The sequence below is a fragment of the Amblyomma maculatum genome, chromosome 1, assembly GCF_055883805.1.
Source record: "Amblyomma maculatum isolate TAMU_Amacu chromosome 1, ASM5588380v1, whole genome shotgun sequence".
Classification (NCBI taxonomy): domain Eukaryota; kingdom Metazoa; phylum Arthropoda; class Arachnida; order Ixodida; family Ixodidae; genus Amblyomma; species Amblyomma maculatum.
In genome coordinates, this window is record NC_139344.1 from 283,026,851 (window position 1) to 283,047,011 (window position 20,161).

General features: G+C 45.3%; 1 protein-coding gene across 1 annotated transcript in view; it reads right to left on the reverse strand.

Moving 5' to 3' along the window:
• The window catches only part of LOC146206707 (cell adhesion molecule Dscam1-like), a 463,826-nt gene that overhangs the window by 252,938 nt on the left and 190,727 nt on the right, over positions 1–20,161 (reverse strand). The window contains exon 4 of the mRNA XM_084575504.1: positions 15,758–15,916. Within this exon, the coding sequence (XP_084431630.1) occupies positions 15,758–15,916 (159 nt within the window). The remainder of the gene's footprint in view (positions 1–15,757; positions 15,917–20,161) is intronic.

A 20,161-nucleotide genomic window follows, 5' to 3' on the forward strand; every position in this document is an offset into this window, starting at 1 on the left:
AGCTAACTCTATTTGCGTACTAACGTTTGTACACCCGTACATACAGAAGCGCGGAAAAATCTTCGCGCTGCTCTAGGAGAGATTAAAAGAGCAACGGGGGAAAACCGCTGTTCTCAGTGCACTGCGCCACGCGAATAAAAGGCTATTCAGGCATAGTGCTCAATTGCCTTGCACAATAGGGAACAGTATTTGACAGCCTCCGCTGGACAAGCAGTGCAATATCATTTGTAGGTGTTCAAATGACCCAACACCGTTGGCACAACCATCAAGTATAGCCGCTTCAGCTGATGAGAAAATAACTGGCAGTCGGCTGGAGATGGTTTCCGCCTACTTTAAAGCGCGGCAACGTGTATCACAGTGAAGCACAGCATTGGCGACGCAGAGCCGACGACGTGCGTCTGCTAGTCTCGTCGCATTGAAATACATAGGGCCCTTCTTCCTGAGAGCTTTTTCAAAGACTTTGCTGCTATTCTCATGCAACTGATGGCGCAACCAGTAGGATTCGTCGTGGAAAAAGACGAGAAGGACGAATCGACAAACTGAGAGCGAAAAACTGTACTGATGGCCCGTTTCATGCACTGTCGAAAGTTTGCTTTCAGGGCAAGGACAAATTATGTAAAAAAGAGAGCGCAAAGCCAAGACAAAGGACAATTGAAGAAACACACACACCCGTGTCAATCTTACTTCCGGTAACTTCACTTCAGAGCGCCCGATACGACATCAAGCTCCCTTGTGCAGATCAGTGCCGAAAACGGCTGCTGACAGTGCGTCAGCTACATCCGCTGGCGCTGATCTGCCGGCCAGCATCCACGTAAAACTCTGTTTGGGGCATCGCGCAAGCCGCGAATCTAGGCAGCGGTTTAGCCAGATGGGAGCGCTGTAACCACACCGCTCTAGTGCGCGCAATGACGTTGCATTTTTACTTCGTGGGCTCTCTTTTTTCCGGTTTTTCTAAATAAAAATGGCTACATTAAGGCTACATTGTAGGAAGCACGTGGATTGGGCCATTTTTGTGATACTCGATTACTTTCCCATTCTCATTAAAGCGCATAAAGCAATATTTAAATGTTTCATTAGTTAATTATGCCTAATTATTTTTAAAGTAAAATTTAAAGTACTGTCGGATACTTTAGATGATTGTAACAAAATTCATTTGTGGCCAGTTCGTTAGAACGGTTAGGGTTGTTTTTTTAATCTTGGTTTATCTTAGCTGGGACACCCTGTATATAACCTCGATGAAAATATTACTATACCTATTAGCAGCGTAGTGCGCATTTTCATCCTTTCAAACTTTGGAAAAGTTAGCAGATGACTAAGGATAAACAGAAAAAATCGCCCTCTTTAAAAGGTGCTTTTATTTGGAAGCATTTCTATTAACACCTGTTGCAATCACCGTAGATATGAAAATGATGCCCGGAAATCAAGGTACACAACCTGCTCTGTGTATACTATTTAGCCCGGCCATTTCTTCCCCCTACAAAGAACAAAAAGACGTTTTTTAGTTACTTAGCAAGATTAAAAGAAAGACTGAGCTCATGTAATACTCACCTTACAGATGGTCTACGCCTACAGCCCACCAAAATTACGACTTACAATCCATTAGTTACACTCTCCCGACTCTTCTAAATAAATTAGAAGGGAATATGTCTGATACAAGAAAACTATAGCAAAAAGCTTACAAGGTCTTTTTTATTGTATGTCCTTTCATGTGTTCATTTTTCATGTTATTTGCTTTTATCCGTGTATTTTTCGCCTGCTGTAAAAGTTATTTACTAATCTGTATTGACTTTCAAGTGAATTTTCAACAAGGGCAATCGTAACGTCAAGCTGCTTTGACGGCAGCTTTTTGCGGCTGCCCTCGGCTATGAATGATTTGAATATAAACTGTTAAGATACAGATCTCTGGAACTCGGTGTATGTATAGTTGAATGTTTTTGGGGATCTCCGAAAGTGGAGCAGATTCGTAATAACGGTGTAATAACTAACCAGCGTCATTCTAAGCGCAGCCGCATAACCTGTGGGGTTGTAATAAAGGGTTAAGTATTTTTTCCTCTCGTAATCACGGCTGATCGTCCAAGCCGCCGACCCTACCCCGTGATCGGGCGCACTACCCAGCGCATGCCGACCACGGCGGTTGATGTTCGGAAACAAAGGAGCATTTAATGCTGTAATAACCACAATGCCAATCAGCAATAAAAAAAGAAAATCTAGAGGACACTTTGGACCACTAAATTGCGATGAGTCGAAAGCCATTATAGCGTGGTGGATCGCAGCCCTCCTCTACGGCACCTCTACCTCCCTCTCTTCTTTCACTCCCATCTTCCTCCCTTCCTTTACGGCGTGGTACACGTGTCCGCGGAAAATTGTGACAGATACTGCGCCTTTTTTATCCTGAAAATCAATTTCAAACGCCGCTGATGCCTGTTGTACTGACGCCTCCTAGACATCTGGGTCTGCTTGTTTGCTGTGTTGTGCGGCGTTCGAGGAAGCGGCAAATGAAAGGCGCCGCACAGATGCCTGGACCGGACGCCCGGTTGGTTCAGCTTCGTCTAAGCATGAATCGCCTGGTGACATCATGACCTGTCGTAACGGTACATGGCGCGTCCCTTGTCGACCACAACCAGCATTCCATTGAACGCAGCTAAGTTCACCGGCGTTCTATAATTCGTTTACAGGAAATTAAAGGCGCAGTATCTGTCCCTCGCGGAATCCCACTATCATCCCACGGTAGACAAGGAGAATTATGACGAACGTTTCACGATCCGGGGCGTGGCGCAGTTGGTAAAGCGCTGGGCTGGGGATCCAAGGGGTGGAGGGTCGATTCCCGGTGGAGGCAATGTTTATTTATTTATTTTTAACTATCTCCCTCGAAAGAGTGACACCCTCTGCCGACAGCCTCTGCCGACAACTCCTGCTGACAACGATGAGGCATTATAGGCTTTCGCCTTAATACTCTAAGCAATCGAAGTCGTCCGACTCACCAGCAAGGTTACGGGCGAACGTTCACTCGCGCTAGGACAGAGGATAAACTTCAAGGGCGGGCAGGGAGAGCAGGCGGGAAAGTTCCCGCGAGGCTTCACCTCGCACGCGAGCGCGGAGTCCGCGGTGGTCCGTTTGCGTGCGACGAGTTCCCGATAAAACGGTTTTCCGCCGCGTACGCTGTTACACCGCACGCCTTCGCAGACCGTCCTTCCGACTAATGCAGCGCTCAGCCATGAAAACTGCCACTTTAGAGCCCCTTCACACTCGGCTACGAAATCCCTTGCTTGGCCAACAGGTTGATGGCGTCGCAAGGTCACGTGACGTTGCCGAGCGCTGCTATGTTGGCAAGCGTGTGACGTCACCTGATCTTGCTCAACCAGTCTGAAAATTTTGTGACAGATGCAAAACACCAATAGCCAGTTAGAGATTTTCGCGGCAAATGCATTATGTTACCTGCAGTGCATCACTCGTTATATCAGGTGTCTCAAAGTATACTGCCAGTAATTATAAATAAGCATTGTGAAGTAGGAAGACGACTTCTGCTGCGTAGTATTGCCACTGTTGCTGCGCATCAGACACAGGTGAATAAAATTAAATGTCGCAAAAGAAAACAGCCCAGTGATAAAATTAAATGGCTAACTGGCAAATTATTTCTTATTGTTATCTGTTTAAATAATAAAGAAATCTGCAGACAACACTATGTTGTAACGTAACTGTAAACTGTAACTCGTAACGACTTTTAGAGTTTATAAAACGCGATTGCACTCAGCGCAGGGCTGATGAAAAGCCAGGGCACATAGCAACGACCTCAAGCGAAAGTCACTCAGGCGCGCAAGTGTACACGTACGGGACCTCCTCTGTCCCGCCTGCACTGCGGTGCTTGCTTCACTTGACCACGCTAGATAGAGAAGGTCACGTGACCAAACGCCAGGAAGTGACATACGCTGGGAGGTACCGCTTTGGGAGATGTCTTCATGCCAAAATTTCTTGAGTCACAGTGCCAAAGTTGACGAATCAGGTGGTTCCACATGGCATTTGTAACAACAGTCAACGAAGCGTTGTTTAAGTCCACACTGCTTGTCCTGTTCTTCGCTTTGATGTAAGCATATATGTTTCGAAAGTTAGTCTCATCCAGAATACAGCGTGGGATTTATATGGTTCGCGCTTCTCACAAACCTGCGGCATGTGTTCACCGAACAAAGCAAGAATATTAAAGAAAGTTAATAAAAGGTCACGACTTCAAAAAAAAAAAAAAAAAAAAGAAATACTGCAATACTGGCGAGGAAATTTCAAAGAAAAAAAAAAACGTGGTATTTCGGGCTATGTTCACATACTTCTGTGCAATCTTCAAATTCCACACAACTCCACCGTCAATACCACCATGTGCCAAGTTTGGATACGCCATTTGTTTTTGTTTTTTCACTGAAATTACTGTAATCGAATAAGAAATTGGAAAATGGGAAAGAAGAATCGTTTTTCGAAAGCCTAAGAGCTGGCGCCACTAAACCGACGGGTTGGCATGTCCCTAAACTTAAACTCTTTGCATTCCTTCCTTGCTTTTTACTGCTGCTCTTGTTAGCTTAAAAAGTTACTGGGAGGTCCAAACAATGCGCGAATAAAATGTCTGCTTTTCATTGCACGGGGTGCCGTTTAGCTAACAGATGAGTCTGTTTTTATTCCTTTCTTGCTAAACTTTAGCACAGCCATTCTCTAAAAAGAAAAAAAAAAAGCTGCTCGTCTTTGAAAACCCGGATGGCGCTTGAGAAGATGAGAGGGTGCACAAAAACGATTGGACGTGTCAGTGTTTCAACTCTTTCCCTTTCGTGCTTTCTCTCGGTCGCACTTCTCGCTTGCGTCTTGCGTTGCTTTTGCTCACGCCCTTGCAGCCATCGAGGGCACCCTTGTCTTTGCTTGACCAGTAATGCCTTCTCGATAGATTGCTCTCAGAGCCAACAATAAATACAAGAGAGATCCTCTTGATGTATCTCTGCACGCCGGCGCTAGCCTAACGCTCTCCGGCCCACCTGCCGCCGGGACGCAAACTTGGCCCCGGCTGGGGCCCTGATCGCTCCTCGGTCGCCTTCACTCGGCCCGGCCGTCCACTGATCCCGAAGTGACCGCCCTGCTACTCCTGGCTTCGCTGCACTACTTCGACGTTTGTCTCTCTTGCCCACTTTCTTTTTGTCCTGGGGCTGTTCTTGGTCGCGGCTGCTCGGTAAGTGTTTTTAAAAGCGGCTTCAACGTGTCACACCTCCCTTCCTCGCGTCATGTTCTTCTTCCTTCTTTTTTTTTTCTCTTGTTCTTCAGAGGCAGAAAAGTTGTTCTCGTACCAACATTGCTGTCTATCCGTCAGCCTTTGCGTCAGTCACTCCAGTGCCTTTTCTTCTCTTTGCTTTGTAGCTTGCAGCCGCAAAGAGACTAACTGCGCAAAAGTTTTAGGAGCGGCATCGAGTTGAAGCAAAGGGTGTTCTGGTTGTTTACCTGTCGTAGAAAATGCGCACATAACGTTATATGAGGAAAAAAAAAAACTGGGCGTGTTTTAGGCAACTCTGCTCAGTGAACTTTATGTCTGGCTAAAGGATTGCTGTTATGCGCGTTTAGTCACATCGTAATACCATAAGTAGCAGTTGTATTATCAGCAACAAATGAAGCTCGAACAAGAAAATTGAAATCCCCCTCCCCCACTGGAAAAAAAAAAGAGATAAAAAAACATAGGGCACTGCCTATCGGATCCTGGAGTGGACATATCATTATTCAGGTTGATTAACATCCCTGAAGGAGAGTTTTCTCGCCTTCAAACTGAAATTATCCTGAGCTAATAACGAACAGTTCGAGGCTAAGACATTGTCACTTTTTTTTCTATCTGTAAATTGCCTTTTTCGCTTTTAATTGTTCGCTGACAGTAAACACTTGCGGTTAGAATCGATTATGGCAAAATGTGTGCCGTTTATCGAAGAGGCACATGCTTGCCATAAGCGCGTGTCACGGCATGAAATAGTTCCGTGATTCTTTACAACAAGTAAAGAATGTTTACTTTATTAATTAACAAAGTTAACGAGCATACTGGATTTTCTGTCTCGATGATAACAGAAAAACACTGGAGAATGGAAACAAGAAATTTTGAGCACTAGTTGACAATTACCTTTCCCCTTCCTTTAAACTGTACGACGCAAGAGACTGATAATCATGATTCAGTTTAAAACTCTAAGGTTGCATTTTCGAGGTGTGGAAAAAACACCCTGGCATGTGCATCCATGCAGTAGTTTCGTAGAAAAAAAGTACTAATTAGAATGAAATGTGGCGCTCAAGCAACAAGTAAAATCGAAACCACTGCGAGACCAAAAATGCACAGTACCCGTGGAGTGGCTGAAAATTCGCATGTCCGCAAGAATATGCACTATAGGACACACATATCATATAGCCCACTAAGCTTTGTTGATGCTGCTCCATCAGGCTACTTTTTTTTTCTTTTTATGACCTTTTGGGAAGCAATTAGAAAAAAAAAAAACGAGCGCGCACAAATACTTAACACGCACACACACACACACACACGCACACAAAAAAAAAAACAACATGCGCAACAGCTATGAATCAGCGTTCAAAAATGTACAGTTATAAGGTACAAACAGAGCGGGCAAGCAGGTTAGCTCATCTAGGGCGTGGGAAGGGGGCTTGGAGCCGCGTATATTACATTCGCAGGGTCGACCACTCCTAGTGCGAAAACACGAGCAATGGTCGGTCTCTCCAAAGCGCCATTGTGCCCGGCGAACCAGCACATCCAAGGCCCTGGGAGAATGACCACCTGCTTGAAGGTTCGGTTTAGTTTGGCTTGTGGGGTTTAAAGTCCCAAAGCGACTCAGGCTATGAGAGACGCCGTAATGGAGGCCTCCGGAAATTTCGACCACCTGGGGTTCTTTAACGTACACTGACATCGCACAGCACACGGGCGCCTTGCATTTCACCTCAATCGAAAAGCGGCAGCCGCGGCCAGGATCCCGCATCCTTGGGCACAGTAGCCTAACACATTGACTGCTGCACCGCTACGGCGGGGCCCTGCTCGAAGATTCGCATTAGGAGTGGACGACCCTGCACAATGTCGATCAGATTAGACTACAGCGCTCGAGCTGCGATGATCGAAGGAAGTAATAAGTTCCCTTATAGTACTCGTTCTCTATAGCACAGTAACAAAGTCATATGAACCGCACACATGCAATCACATTGTCCCTAACAAAGCAGCTGCGTTAAGATTTGATTTGCTTTTCTCTACTGCACACCGCTCTTTTGTTCTAGACATGCATGCGATTGGCTCTGTATGTACGAAGAATGCAGTGAATGCGAAGTCAGGGGATTTGCCGGAAATACATGCGACGTATTGGCAATCTTTTTTACAGCAAGACCAGTGTATCGAGGTCAGCACTGCTGTCCACAGTGGAGCTGCCTGCACTGTTCCTCCAATCAAACTACATTCGCCCCCTAAACTCGACCAAAGCGTGCCAGTCCGCTCTGGTACTCTAAATGTGAAAACAAAACAATGACAAATAAGGTCGTCTGACGTTGCAAGTTATAATTGTGCCGTTGTTAGGAAAAAATAAAAATAAAATTACATTTTCCGTTCACCACCGAGATGTATGGTAAAGAACTCGAAGGCAAAAAAACTCTCACGGTGTCAGGGCAGCGCACCGATTCCATAATTGGGTTCCAGCGATGTGACTCATACGATAATGTAAAAAAACCCGCAGTACGAAGAGTCTGAAAGTAAGTAAGTAGAAAAGATTATTTGGGACAAAATATGCAAACATTTGTCCTGGGTGAGACGGCTAAAGGCATTTCCGCCTGACGAGGCCATCCCAGCTTTGACAGCAGTGGCAACTGCTCATAGATCCCATCCGAACACACTCATTGTCCAGCAACCAAATTTGAAGACCCAACCTATATACAAGTGCACAAAGCAAAAGCCAGTAGAAAACCCTGAGAATGTATGGACGCTTTGGCGTATGAAACTGTATAAAAGATCAAATCAAGAAAGAAAATAAAGATGAATACCTCTATAGAAATGTTTACAAATTCCCGAATAATTTTTGCACGTACAGAAGTGTGACGTATCTAACCGTCCACTTTACAAAAATTATTGCTTAATTAATAATTCTGTTAACTGCGTATGTCTTATTCGTCTCTTTATTTTAGGCGGTAATTGATAGGTTTATAATAATTCGAAGATATCTGGATATTGATTAAATAACTTTGTTATTAGCGTACGTAGTCTCTGATCACCGTTGTTGGTGCGAGATCGGGGCACTTGTACATTATCGACCCTAAGATGATATGGAGTATGTTTCTTTTTATATTGAGCCTCAAAATTTGACCGGTTTAGCATATGCTCACGCGTAATTTCCAGAGATAACTTTTATTTGAATAGCTTACTAATCTCCAGTATACCGTAGGTCTTAAAGTACGGCAAACAATTTTCTATTTTCAGAATGTTTCTTTTGTGCTGTGTAGGACCATACCAGGAAGCAGTATGTTAACCGTGAATGAAAGAGGGTGTAGTAAATTTGTTTTTACTGAGACTGGAAGATAACATCTCAACCTGTTTAATATACCAACAACGCGAGAATGTTTAATTCGGAGACCATTTATGTGCGAATTCGAGAAAGTTTTCGCAAAAGATAACACCTAAAAAAGCGAGTCGCCGTAAACTGATTACTACTCTGGAACTTCAAGCTCAATTGGCGTTCTTTTTTTACATTGAGGCCTGAAAATCAGGTTTTTCGTTTTGTTGAGGTTTAGGTCTAGCTTATTAGAGGTTAACCATGAGCCTAAATAGTGAAGTTTGTTTCCCTATAAACGGCGCCTTCATCGCACCCCGAAAGAAGAAATTACATTAGTGTCGTCTGCATGTAATACGATTCCTGGGAAGCCTGCGATGTTTACAATGTCATTAATATATATCAAGAAAAATATTGGGCCTAAAATAGATTCCAATAGGACTCCGTATTTGATGGTATCTCAAAGCTCATTTGATGCCGTTTATTATTGTGCATTGCTTCCTGCAAGTTAAACGGCTTTGTGTGAGGACATGTACTGTGCCTTGGATTCCATAGAACGGTAGCTTTCTTAATAATACATCACGCTGGACAGATTCCAAGGCTTTCCTGAAATCAAAAAATAAAGCCAAAGTTATCTTTGATTTTTTTGATGTTGTCAAGGTTTTTTTAACATTAAGCAACGCAGTTTCTGATGTCTTATCTTCCTGAGCCCAAACTGCTCTTTTGCTATTAAGTTACGCAAAGGAAGGAAATCGGCAATATTTTTGTTTATTATGTGCTCAGCAGCTTTGCAAACGCTGAAAGCACCGAAATTAGTGTATAGCTCAAGTTATCAACACAACTACCCTTATGAACAGCTGAAATACGCGCAAGCTTCATTTAGTTTGGAAATATCTCTGCTTGAAGTATGCGGATTCATATGGTTGGTTGGTTTGTGGGGTTTAACGTCCCAAAGCGACTAAGGCTATGAGAGACGCCGTAGTGGAGGACTCCGGAAATTTCGACCACCTGGGGTTCTTTAACGTGCACTGACATCGCACAGCACACGGACGCCACTACGTTTCGCCTCCATCGAAACGCAGCCGCCGAGGTCGGGTTCGAACCCGGGTACCCTGGCACAGTAGTCGGGCGTTTTACCACTGCACCACCCCGGCGTGGCGCGGATTCATATGTGCGTGAGGGCTGGGGTTATTAGTGTATCCACAGTTTTAACAAGGGAAGCTTTCACATCATCGGAGCGCGATGCATTGTTGTCCTTCAGGGTGATTATTATGTTGAACACTTCGTCAGCACAAGTTGAAGCGAGGAATATAGTTTTATGACATTGAACATTCATATATTGTCCACATGATGATCATTTGAAGCTCCAACTTCTGGAAAGCGCGTGTTGAAAATATTTGCAACTTTTTCGGTAGTTAAGACCTGCGTAGGAAACAGGGCTCTTTTTTTTTTTTTTTTTTTTTTTCAGATTGAGCGATTGAGATTATTTCCGTTAGCGTTCTCTATATCAAGCACGTATTTCCTACAATGCCTGAGAATATTTTTCCATAGTATTCGCATAGCTTGCTTGATATCGGCATTTAACTTATTTGTATAGTCTTAAATATTCTAAGGTCATTTCTGGTGCTTCGTGGTTCGAAATACCACGAAGATTTTGTTTTTGCCTTTGATTCTTTCATAAAGGCAATGGCTTATACATGGCTTTCTTAATTCTTATTTTGATTTCTAAAAATAAGTAGCAAGATGTTGTTATAGACTGTTCGAAAAACGAACAGAAAAAAAATGTTGTTTGGGTCTGGTTCTTTTGTAATGATTTCTCAGTCATAATAAGAAAGCTGGTCAAGAACTTGCGGATATTTTTCTTTGAGTATATACGTGAGAGGGAAACATGAGGCGGAGTGTGGTGGAATTTTACAGAGGAGCATGGAAAATATTGGGAAGTGATCGCTTATACTGCACTTTATCACATTATGGTATGGGAAATTTCCTCTGGAAGAAAACTTGCAGTGCAAAGGTCAGTGGTAGTTTCAGTTCCCCCTGTTATTCTCGTTGGTGAATGTAAGGTGTTTGTGCACGCATACGACTGAGAAAATATATGCTTCAAGTCGAAGAAGTTACACGACGTGGGGCACATAGGGGAATAATAGTGCTCATACTACGGCCATAATACAAGAAAGGTCAGTAATCTATTATTGGTTCTAATATTTGAATATTAACTAATTACGCGCAGTGCTATGGTGACGAGCGTCAAAAAATGACAACCACTATGATGGCGAGTGCTGCTCATAAATATTCTCATTATTTACAAAAAAAAAAAAAAAATGAAGCGGTCATCGTCTGTCCCTATGAAAGCTACAGTGATAAGGAAAAAATAAAAGAGAGACCGTAATCGATTTATCTGAACAACGCCGTGAATTACGATGGAGCCATACGCTTGACATAAGTCAGACCTCGAAGGAGAGCGTTCTAACCAAGTTGGAACTGCATTTGATGCCTATCGAATTATTGAAAATGCTACAGCATGTTGCTGTTCCCAAGTACTATGATAGTAACGCATCGGTTATTGAAACCTTGGGTGACATTTATAGGAGCACTGTTGCCAGGCCTTTCTCTTCACTGATATAGTAACTCTGCTACCCAGAACGCAGATAAAGAAGCGTTTGCATGTTACACTTGCATCACTAGTTCATGGCCTGCAGTGGGTGTCTGACCACCAATTTTTTCTATTACCTCCATTTGTCTAGAATTATGACCTTATTACTTACTATGTCTCATGTCATTCCTTATTCTTTATTGCGGTCATTTTCCATTTCCTCTCATCACGACTGCTTTTTTATATTTATTTTCCATTTACTGCTAGCTTTACTGACGTAAGCATTGCGTTCTCTATATATTGTATACTGGTGTTTTAGCTGTGTTGTGTTGCCTATTATGTCGTCAGTTTCAGTGCGATTTATTTTTCCAGTGGTCAGACCCTAAATTCTCCTCACATGTCCATGTAAATATAAGCTAGATGGTGGCCTCTTTTCTGGTGCTGGTGAATCAGCAATTCAGCCTGCTCATGATGCCTGCATCTGTCTATACGCTTGCAGAGCGTACACGCTGAAGAGTGCATTATGAACATATCTCTTCCGATGCACTGTTAATATGTACGAGGTCGAAAGATAGGAGAACAATCTTGTGACGGTACTTCATTGCAGTTGATTGCTATTTAGCAATATCTTTCCTTAGCGAAATTTAACATCGTCTACTACATTTCACCTGGTGATCCACCTTGCTTAGAATAGTGTACAATCCTATAGCTGGATGCTGTTTTTAAGGTACGAAACCAGCGCGGAAATCGACTACAGGAGAAAGATCAGAATCGTGTATAAACTGCGACTCGAGAGGGGCCGTCAAGCACATCCTCTGGGGATGCCCCTTTTCTCCTAGGAGGGGCCTAAACCTGACGCTGGAACTCTGTGAGACCGTTCTGTGTAGTTTGGACCCTGGGCTCCAGCTAGCCGTCGTCCAGCCAGCCTGTGACGACGCCGGCCAACAACGTCTGCCAACCAGCGTCTCAGGCGGGGCCTCCCGCCTTCCGTCCGAAGCTACGAAAGGTCATTCATCCGCTGCTTTAAATAACAAAGCTCTACTCTTTCTCCACACACGCTTATTATTGAATTGGTAAGACCGTAACCATAAATATGCTTGGTTTTCAGTGAACACTTGATGCGTTTTGTGGGAGGCTGGTCGCCAAGAACCGAAATGAACACTGGTATCTAGCCTGCCAAGATGAATACCAACAAGCACGTATCTGATCTACCCGCCATCTTGCACTTTCTTCTTTCATTGCTTCACGAGCAAGAGTACGGAAGGCTACTTCCTGCGCACGCGTTTTGTGCGATGTCAGTGCAGGTTAAATAACCCCAGGTGGTCGAAATTTCCGTATCCCTCCACTACGGCGTATCTCGTAGCCTTAGTCGCTTTGGAACGCTAAGTACCACAAACCAAACCATTTCCTGCACGCCCAAACTTCAGCAGTTACAGCAGCTGTACATAACGCTACTCGTGACTGCGCCCCCGCCGCCAATGGTGAACGCTGTACGTTCCCTACCGAGGCCAAGACGCGCCGAACTCATTCCGCCATGTCAGAAGGTAAAAAAAAAAAAAAAATGGTGACTTTAAGTGGGTCATTATTTCGTAATGTTTCACAATGCCGCTTGGCCCTTGCGGTCGCCAGAACACGCTAACCAAATTGAAAAACGGCCCTCAGAGTAAGAGAGAGCGAAGAGAGGGAGCCACTTCGTGTTTTGCTAAGCGCGCGTTCCCTGCTCCGAGGTTGCTAGAGGAGGAGAACATCATAATATAAACGGAGCCATGACGTCGGCTGCTTAGCGAAAACTCCCAAGACGTTAGTGCAAGAAAAGATAAAAAACGACGGCGGCGGAAAAGGGTGCGCTTGGCTGACGCCGTTTCTAAAACCGCGACGGCGGGCAACATTTCTTGGGAGCAAAGCGCCTGGAGAAGGATGAAGTGCTTAGAGCCAGCAGGCGCCGGAGTCTCCGCACAAACGGCCGCTGCGGCAGCTGAAGTAATTTCCTCGCACACCTGAATGGCCGAGACACTCAATATCCACCGCCGTCTTGTCGAGATTTAGGTACACCACGCGGTCGCATGCCCCTGAAAAAGAAGAAGGAGAGAGACTGCTTCTCGTTTATGCAGGGTCACGCAGGAGCGGGGCTTCATGAGGGATCTGAGTGGCGCTGTCTGTCTCAGCACCTCGTCCGGTTCGCTGAAACCAGAGAGACCAACAAAGCGAGCGCTCCTATCTCGTTACTCTCTTCTCCTCATTTCTTGCCATGAAGATTTCGTCACTTCACTTATCTTTTTGGAGCTTTCTTTTTTCACGCGTGAGATAGCATCGGCAAAGAGAACGAAATCTACCCGGAAACAGCTCCTTTTGGTGGCAGAAAAAAAAAAAAAGAGAAGAAACCGGGAGCCTCTGTTTTTGCCGTATGTTGAAACTGAACATTTGGAGCTGGGCTTTTTTCCCTTACATGGCATATCTTTTATTATTTGTAGCAGTCTTTACAATACGTTTCAAGTATGCTTGTATGAGCGTAATTTGCACAAAAACCCCGTTCTCAGTTACTCCCTTTTTTAAGGAGTCTGAGTAGAGCACCAAGGGAAAAAAATTATCTCAGATTGAACCTTGTTATAAGCGTGTCTCTCATATACTGTGGTTGGGCAAATTTGGGCCATTTGAGTGAGAGGACATAATCACTGGCGTGTACGAACAGGACATAAAATGAGAAAGGCCTCAAAAATTGCAGTAGACACCAAAAAGACTACCGCCGTTCGATGTCCTTGCTCTTATATGCTATAAGCAATCAGTTTAGACCGACGTATATGGCCGGCAACACTTGACGATTCCGTCATGGTCATGCTCATGGAGTCATTTACAGAAACACTGAGAGCAGTATCGCTAAAGGCTTTTATAGAGGCACAAGTTTTGAAGTTGTCAAATTGTGTTCAGCGATGTTTGTCTCAAAGTTCGCAGAAGCGAAGAAACTTTGGGAACACTCAGGCTTGGAAGTGATTATGAGCGCACATTGTCTGCCGCGCTTTTGCAGAAAAGATACGTGTCAGTTGAAGTGTTAGACTATGCATGTGTCAGAGTGCCTAAATACTTTGCTAATTTCTAAACTACTAGCTTACTTCGTTCTGGTTAGTTGCACAACGGTGCACAAACTGACTGATAAAATTAAGGGAGGTAATTCACACGTGTACAGTGGTGAAGAATCCAAAGCGGTGCGCGTGTAAACGTCGGATCGTGTCGTTGGGTGACAGTTATAGCGGCGCGCTTCTATTATAAACCCAGTTTTCTGAATCCTTCTCAGCATTAATACCTGTTGCCTAACAAATTGTGCCTTTATGCCATATTACAATATGTAGGTTCTTCGTTGGTCGTCGAAGACGTATTCTTGCAAAATAAAAAAAAAAACTGCTGGTTTACAATTCCCTATTTTATTCCTGCTTGAGCTTCTGTCGCTAAATATAGGGCACAGCAAGAGCTACCTGTCTTCAACGCATTCAACAAAAAGAAGAAGAAAGGATCCTCCGTCACTTATTCGATGTACCCATGTGGCACCAAGCGCAAACTTATTTCTTCAGAGCAGTGTCATAAAAATACATGACTTGTACAAATGCCACTTGGGCGTCAGAAGTTGACTCATAAAAATATTATGTACTACCTATAGCAACCTTGGCCAATTATCCACACGGTGGATCAGTTTATACTGCAAGACGCATATTCGGAGGTTTAGGCTGTACCTACATCTCATTTAAATTTAGCCAGAGAGTGTTTGAATTATAACATTTCTTCGCTGTTAAAGACAGTGTAACGACGTTGACCTAGTCAGCTCATCAGGCAGTCATTTGCGTGCTGTGCATGCTCGGACAGCAAACACTCTTCTAATGTATCTCTACATGCTGAAAGTATATAGTGCTTTATTGGTGCTTTGTTGTTGCATACCTCTGTAATTTTGCTCATAGCACTGAAGTTAACAAACTCCTGTTAATCATTGTACTGCTTTGTCAACCCTTATATCTCATATAACATTATGTAATTGTCTTCTATTGTGCTGCTTAGCCGCCGCCAAGCGAAGGGCGCTGCGGCGTCGTCTCAGAGCTTTCTTTGCAGCTACATTGTCTGTATGTTTTTGAAAATCAGAAATCAATGAATTTGAATTTGTATTAAGATGGATTAAAGTATCAAACGCTTATTTTCCGCGCGCGCATGCGTGCGCACGTGTGTGTGTGTGTGTGTGTGTGTGTGTGTGTGTGTGTGTGTGTGTGTGTGTGTGTGTGTGTGTGTGTGTGTGTGTGTGTGTGTGTGTGTGTGTGTGTGTGTGTGTGTGTGTGTGTGTGTGTGTGTGTGTGTGTGTGTGTGTGTGTGTGTGTGTGTGTGTGTGTGTGTGTGTGTGTGTGTGTGTGTGTGTGTGTGTGTGTGTGTGTGTGTGTGTGTGTGTGTGTGTGTGTGTGTGTGTGTGTGTGTGTGTGTGTGTGTGTGTGTGTGTGTGTGTGTGTGTGTGTGTGTGTGTGTGTGTGTGTGTGTGTGTGTGTGTGTGTGTGTGCCTGCGTGTGTACGTGCGCGGAACTGGCCTTTATGCTTGCCAGATGAATGCCCTCGCAAGATACCTTTACTTTCTTTAAGGACAGGAATGAAGTACACATTGCTCACTCACCGGTGACGACGAACTTCCCCCAGATGCCGCTCTCGACCTTCTCGCCGGTGAGCGAGTCCTTGACGACGCAGCGGAAGCGACGACGCTCATCGTTGCGCGTCACAGCGTTCACCACCAGCAGGCCGCTCGAGAACGCCTGAAACCGGCTCCTGTTTGACGCTGCAAGAGACAGATGTACGCGCTCTTAGGCGGCCGTCTGTGGCATCCCAGAACTCGCCAAAGTCTTAAATCTGCTTCCTGATTTGTTTTTCTTTTTCTAGCACATTCCAGCATCATCTACACTTCACTGTGCTACGCTGAACGAAGTACGCAACGTGTTCCAACCAGCTGTTCTGCCCTAATTCGAATAGGCAAACCTAAGGACACCACGAAGCTGAGCCGCGTGATGGGATCCAACTGACTAACCCTGGCCCAGCTATTGTGAAGTTCGGCCAAAAGTAGTGCATTTGGCTGCAGCCCAAGTCCACACAAATAGCGATCCCTCACCTTGGCAGGAGACTAAACGTAAAGTTTACGAACCAATCCGTCCTTGGAATCAACTCTTGTTTTAATGACTTCGCATAACTATACTGTTATCTTCGAAAAAACTGACCGTCCGTCCTCCGTGACTTCGCCCAGAGTGGAGTGACCAAAGGATGGGAGATTGAAAGAAAGGCGCGGTGGCTCGCATACGATCTTTTGGTGGCCACCTCAACCACTCCGTGCAGCTGATGAAGCTAGGGAGGAGATCTACTTTTATTTCGGTAGCTTTAGTAGGGTCATGGTGGGTAAAAACTGGGGTAGTTGGAAAAGTGAAGACTGAGTGTAAGAGTGAAAAGCTCAAAATCACCACAGCCGAGGATTATAAATGGCTACTGCATGGTCACCTGATGTCGACTAATCGGACAACATGGAAGTATATCAATAGTTCAACGGAAGCTTTAATAGTCGCTGGTGCGAGTGAAATCAATCGAAGTAATGAGTCTGACACTTATCCCTTCGTGTAAATAGTATTGATCTTCGTGAATTGTTTTGTCGATACACTTAAAGAGCAGGAAACCTTTGGTTGTTCACGCGGCAGTCAAACTCGCCGTTCCTGCAACGTTGCAAGATGGAAGTATATTTGCAGCCATGTGATAATTATTCCGATTTCCGCCAAAAAAAAAAAGCGAAAAGAAGGAAATAATTCGTTTCACATTTAAATTACAAAAAAAAAAAAAAAACATTTTGCGCCGTGCTTAGGATGAAAGTGATGAAAATCGTTTCATCAATATTTCCAACACTGCAATGAAAAAGCGCGTCGCGCTGCATTCAAAAAGGAACCTCATGATTTTTCTTTGTCCTTTTAGTACACTCATTCATCTACCCCGCGTTCTGCATCCACGCAAATTGTAGGCAACCGCGACAGGCCTTGGTCAAACTCTACACTCCCCCTTATTGATATGTGCTCCTTTCAAGACTCAAAAATTCTTCAAGTACAATACACGCGCGCTAGGTGCGTCAGGAGATCAGCGATATGTTCTAACGTCAGCGAACAGTGAAACAAAAAATGTCTATTCCAATTCCGGGTCAAGAAAGAACTCTGCCAGGGCCCACTGGCTTCGCCCGTTTTTAAGAGCGTAAACTCTTACTTCTCACGTCTGGCGATTTCTGTCGCTTTGTCCTGGGCTTTAAATTTCTCCCAGTCCGAAGCAGCGTTCATCATGGTGGTGTTCCACCTTATCAATCCAAGATGGCGTTCACCCTAAGGTCTGAGGTTCGAACCGGTGCTAAACGGTTCGCTGTGTTAATGCACACAGAACTGCTAGTCTAGTTGAGCTTTAAAATGCGCGACGTAGTCGTTACGGCGACCTCTGGTCATTGCAACCGTAACGGGGATGTAATTTCCGGTGATCGTGGAGATAAATCGTTAAATTGGTTTATAGGAAGGCGCGTGTATCTGTCGCACTTCTCGGTGGACACCTAAACCGCGCCGTACGGGAGTGAGGGAGGGAGGTGGGAGCCAAAGAAGAAAACGAGAAAGAAGTGGCGTACGTTGCGGAGAGCTCCGGAATAATTTCGACCCCCTGGAAAATCTTTAACGTGCACTGACATCGCACAACACATGGACGCCCTTGCGCTTTGCCTCCATCGAAACGCGGCCGTCGCGGTCGAGATCGAACCTGGGTACTCCGGCCGAGCGTCTTAACCACTGAGCCACGTGGCGGGTATGGCAGGCGAACCAGTAGCAGCAGGAGGACGCGGGGGGTACAAAACGAATCGCTGTTACGTGCTCAACATGTTGATACCCGAATTAGGAACCTAGCAGTGACATTCAAACATTCTTACCACTATGTGGTTAGCTGCTTTGGACAGCTAATTCTCCTCAATCGAACGCCGATCTGTGGTGCGCTCAAATATATACATTAATATAAATATGCATTACGCTGAAACTGTGGCCTTACGGTGGTAGAGAGACCGGAGTAGTGTCGAACGATTAGTTCGACACTACTCCGGTTCGACGCGTAAAACTGCAATTCTAATTCTACTCTCATTTAGATGAGGGAGTCACAACATCGATCTTTGGCGGTCCAAAATTGTCAAACTTCGCGTTTGCATGCGGGGGCCTGTCTGGGGAACTACTGACCGTAGACACATGCAAATGCGAAATGAGATGGCGATAGATAACAGCTTATGCTCTTGCATTTCAACACCTATCGACGGTGGCTGCACTTTGTTAATGAAAAAATGAAAACTCAAATATAGCGTTACAAGCTGCTACAGCGGGAAAAAGGAGGGGATGTTTTTGAAAATGCGAGCCTCGCAGACATTCCCTTTCCTGTTGAACGTCGGCGCCCAAACCCTCCCGGGGCAAACGACCACACAAGACGAAAGGGGAAGCAAGGTTGGGAACGGTTAACATGATGCATGTGGTTGCGTTGCGCTCGCTGGCCCATGCGAGATGGAGGTGCAGCGTTCCGGCCCATTGTCAGAGGGATACTGCAGGAGACTGCAGGAGAAGCACGACTGCTGCAAATTTTCGGCCGGGAACTCCTCGGCATACGGAGCAAAGAGGAGTGCGCGCAGAGGTCGATTCGCATCCTTGCCGCGCCCGCATCCATCTTTTCGCTGCGATGCTTTCTGTTCCCGTCACCACCTCTCTCTGTGTTTGGGCGCGCACGCGCGGCGTGCCCCGTATTCGAACCGAGCCACCCGAAGAGCGCCGGAAGGCGGGGCGGTACAAAAGCGCGTCCCAGACCTCGCTCCTCCTCGCAGCCACGCTTCGCTTCTCCTTTCGGCACGTGCACGGTGTTTTCCTTTTCCCTGTTCTTTCTACCCGACGGACTGCAAAGCGAGATCTGGGGAAGAAAAGTCGCCATAGTGCGTAGAGTTTGTGCGAGAGTTGGGAATGGCTGCGAGCAAACAAAACGCCGCGGAAAGTAGCGATGGAATCATTGTAAAGTGCAGAACACTGTCAGCGCAGCAGCAGCAGCAGCAACAACAGCAAATACAGCAGCAGCAAAGACCTGCGCTGACTGACCGGCAAGGAGATGGGAAATGGGGCGGCAACGCAGTTCTCAGACGATGGCTCGCTGAACTCCGCTGTTGTTCCCAGTACGGAGAAAAAGAACGAATGGCCGAGAATGAAAGCTTGGGGGCAACAGCGCCCTCTCGCTCTCCCTGCTCGAGCGGCCGTTTAAGATAGGCATCCTTGCATCCGGGCGGACCACGTAGCTAAATATATCAGTCATGGGCCCAATTATTCGTACTCGAAACTGGTGGTCTGTATTATTCAGTTACTTTATTTGTTTTTGTCTTTTTTTTTTCGGTTTTTCATCTACTCGTGTGTTTATACAAGGAATGGAAGCATCGCAAGCCATACATACGCTGCAGAAGATCTATATTTAGCTTTTATGAACTGAGAACGCCGTAGAAAGGTGTGCATGTCGTCAGCTCTACCACATAGCGTCCTCTTTTCTCCGGATAGATTCCCGAGACTGCACTGCAGTTCCATCCAGCAGTGGACCAAAGTTCGAGTATCACCGATTCTGGCATCGACAAATCCCATAGATGCTCTCTCTTTCTGCATGCTCCCTATTTCCGCACTCCTCTTATTTTAAGCTTTGAGAAACTAAATTCAGCTTTAAACCCGTGCCCTTTTACCCATTTAAAACTGCGTTTAGCTGGGCCAGAGCTATTGCATGACCTGTTACGACCAAGCATCCGCATTTGCGCGCTCTATTGTTCGCCTGTGGGCATGGATAAGTGCTGTGAATATGTGGTGATGGTCCAATGGCTCTAAGTGAGCCTGTTTCCAGGAATCCTGTTTTGTAAGCCTGTTTTGCTTTGTGGACACTCTGCAAATGCCAAATTGACCCTGCCAAGAGAACGTCTGGAAAAACACAAAGAAACGTCCCCCTGCGGGAAATGCAGGAAGTGCTTTCT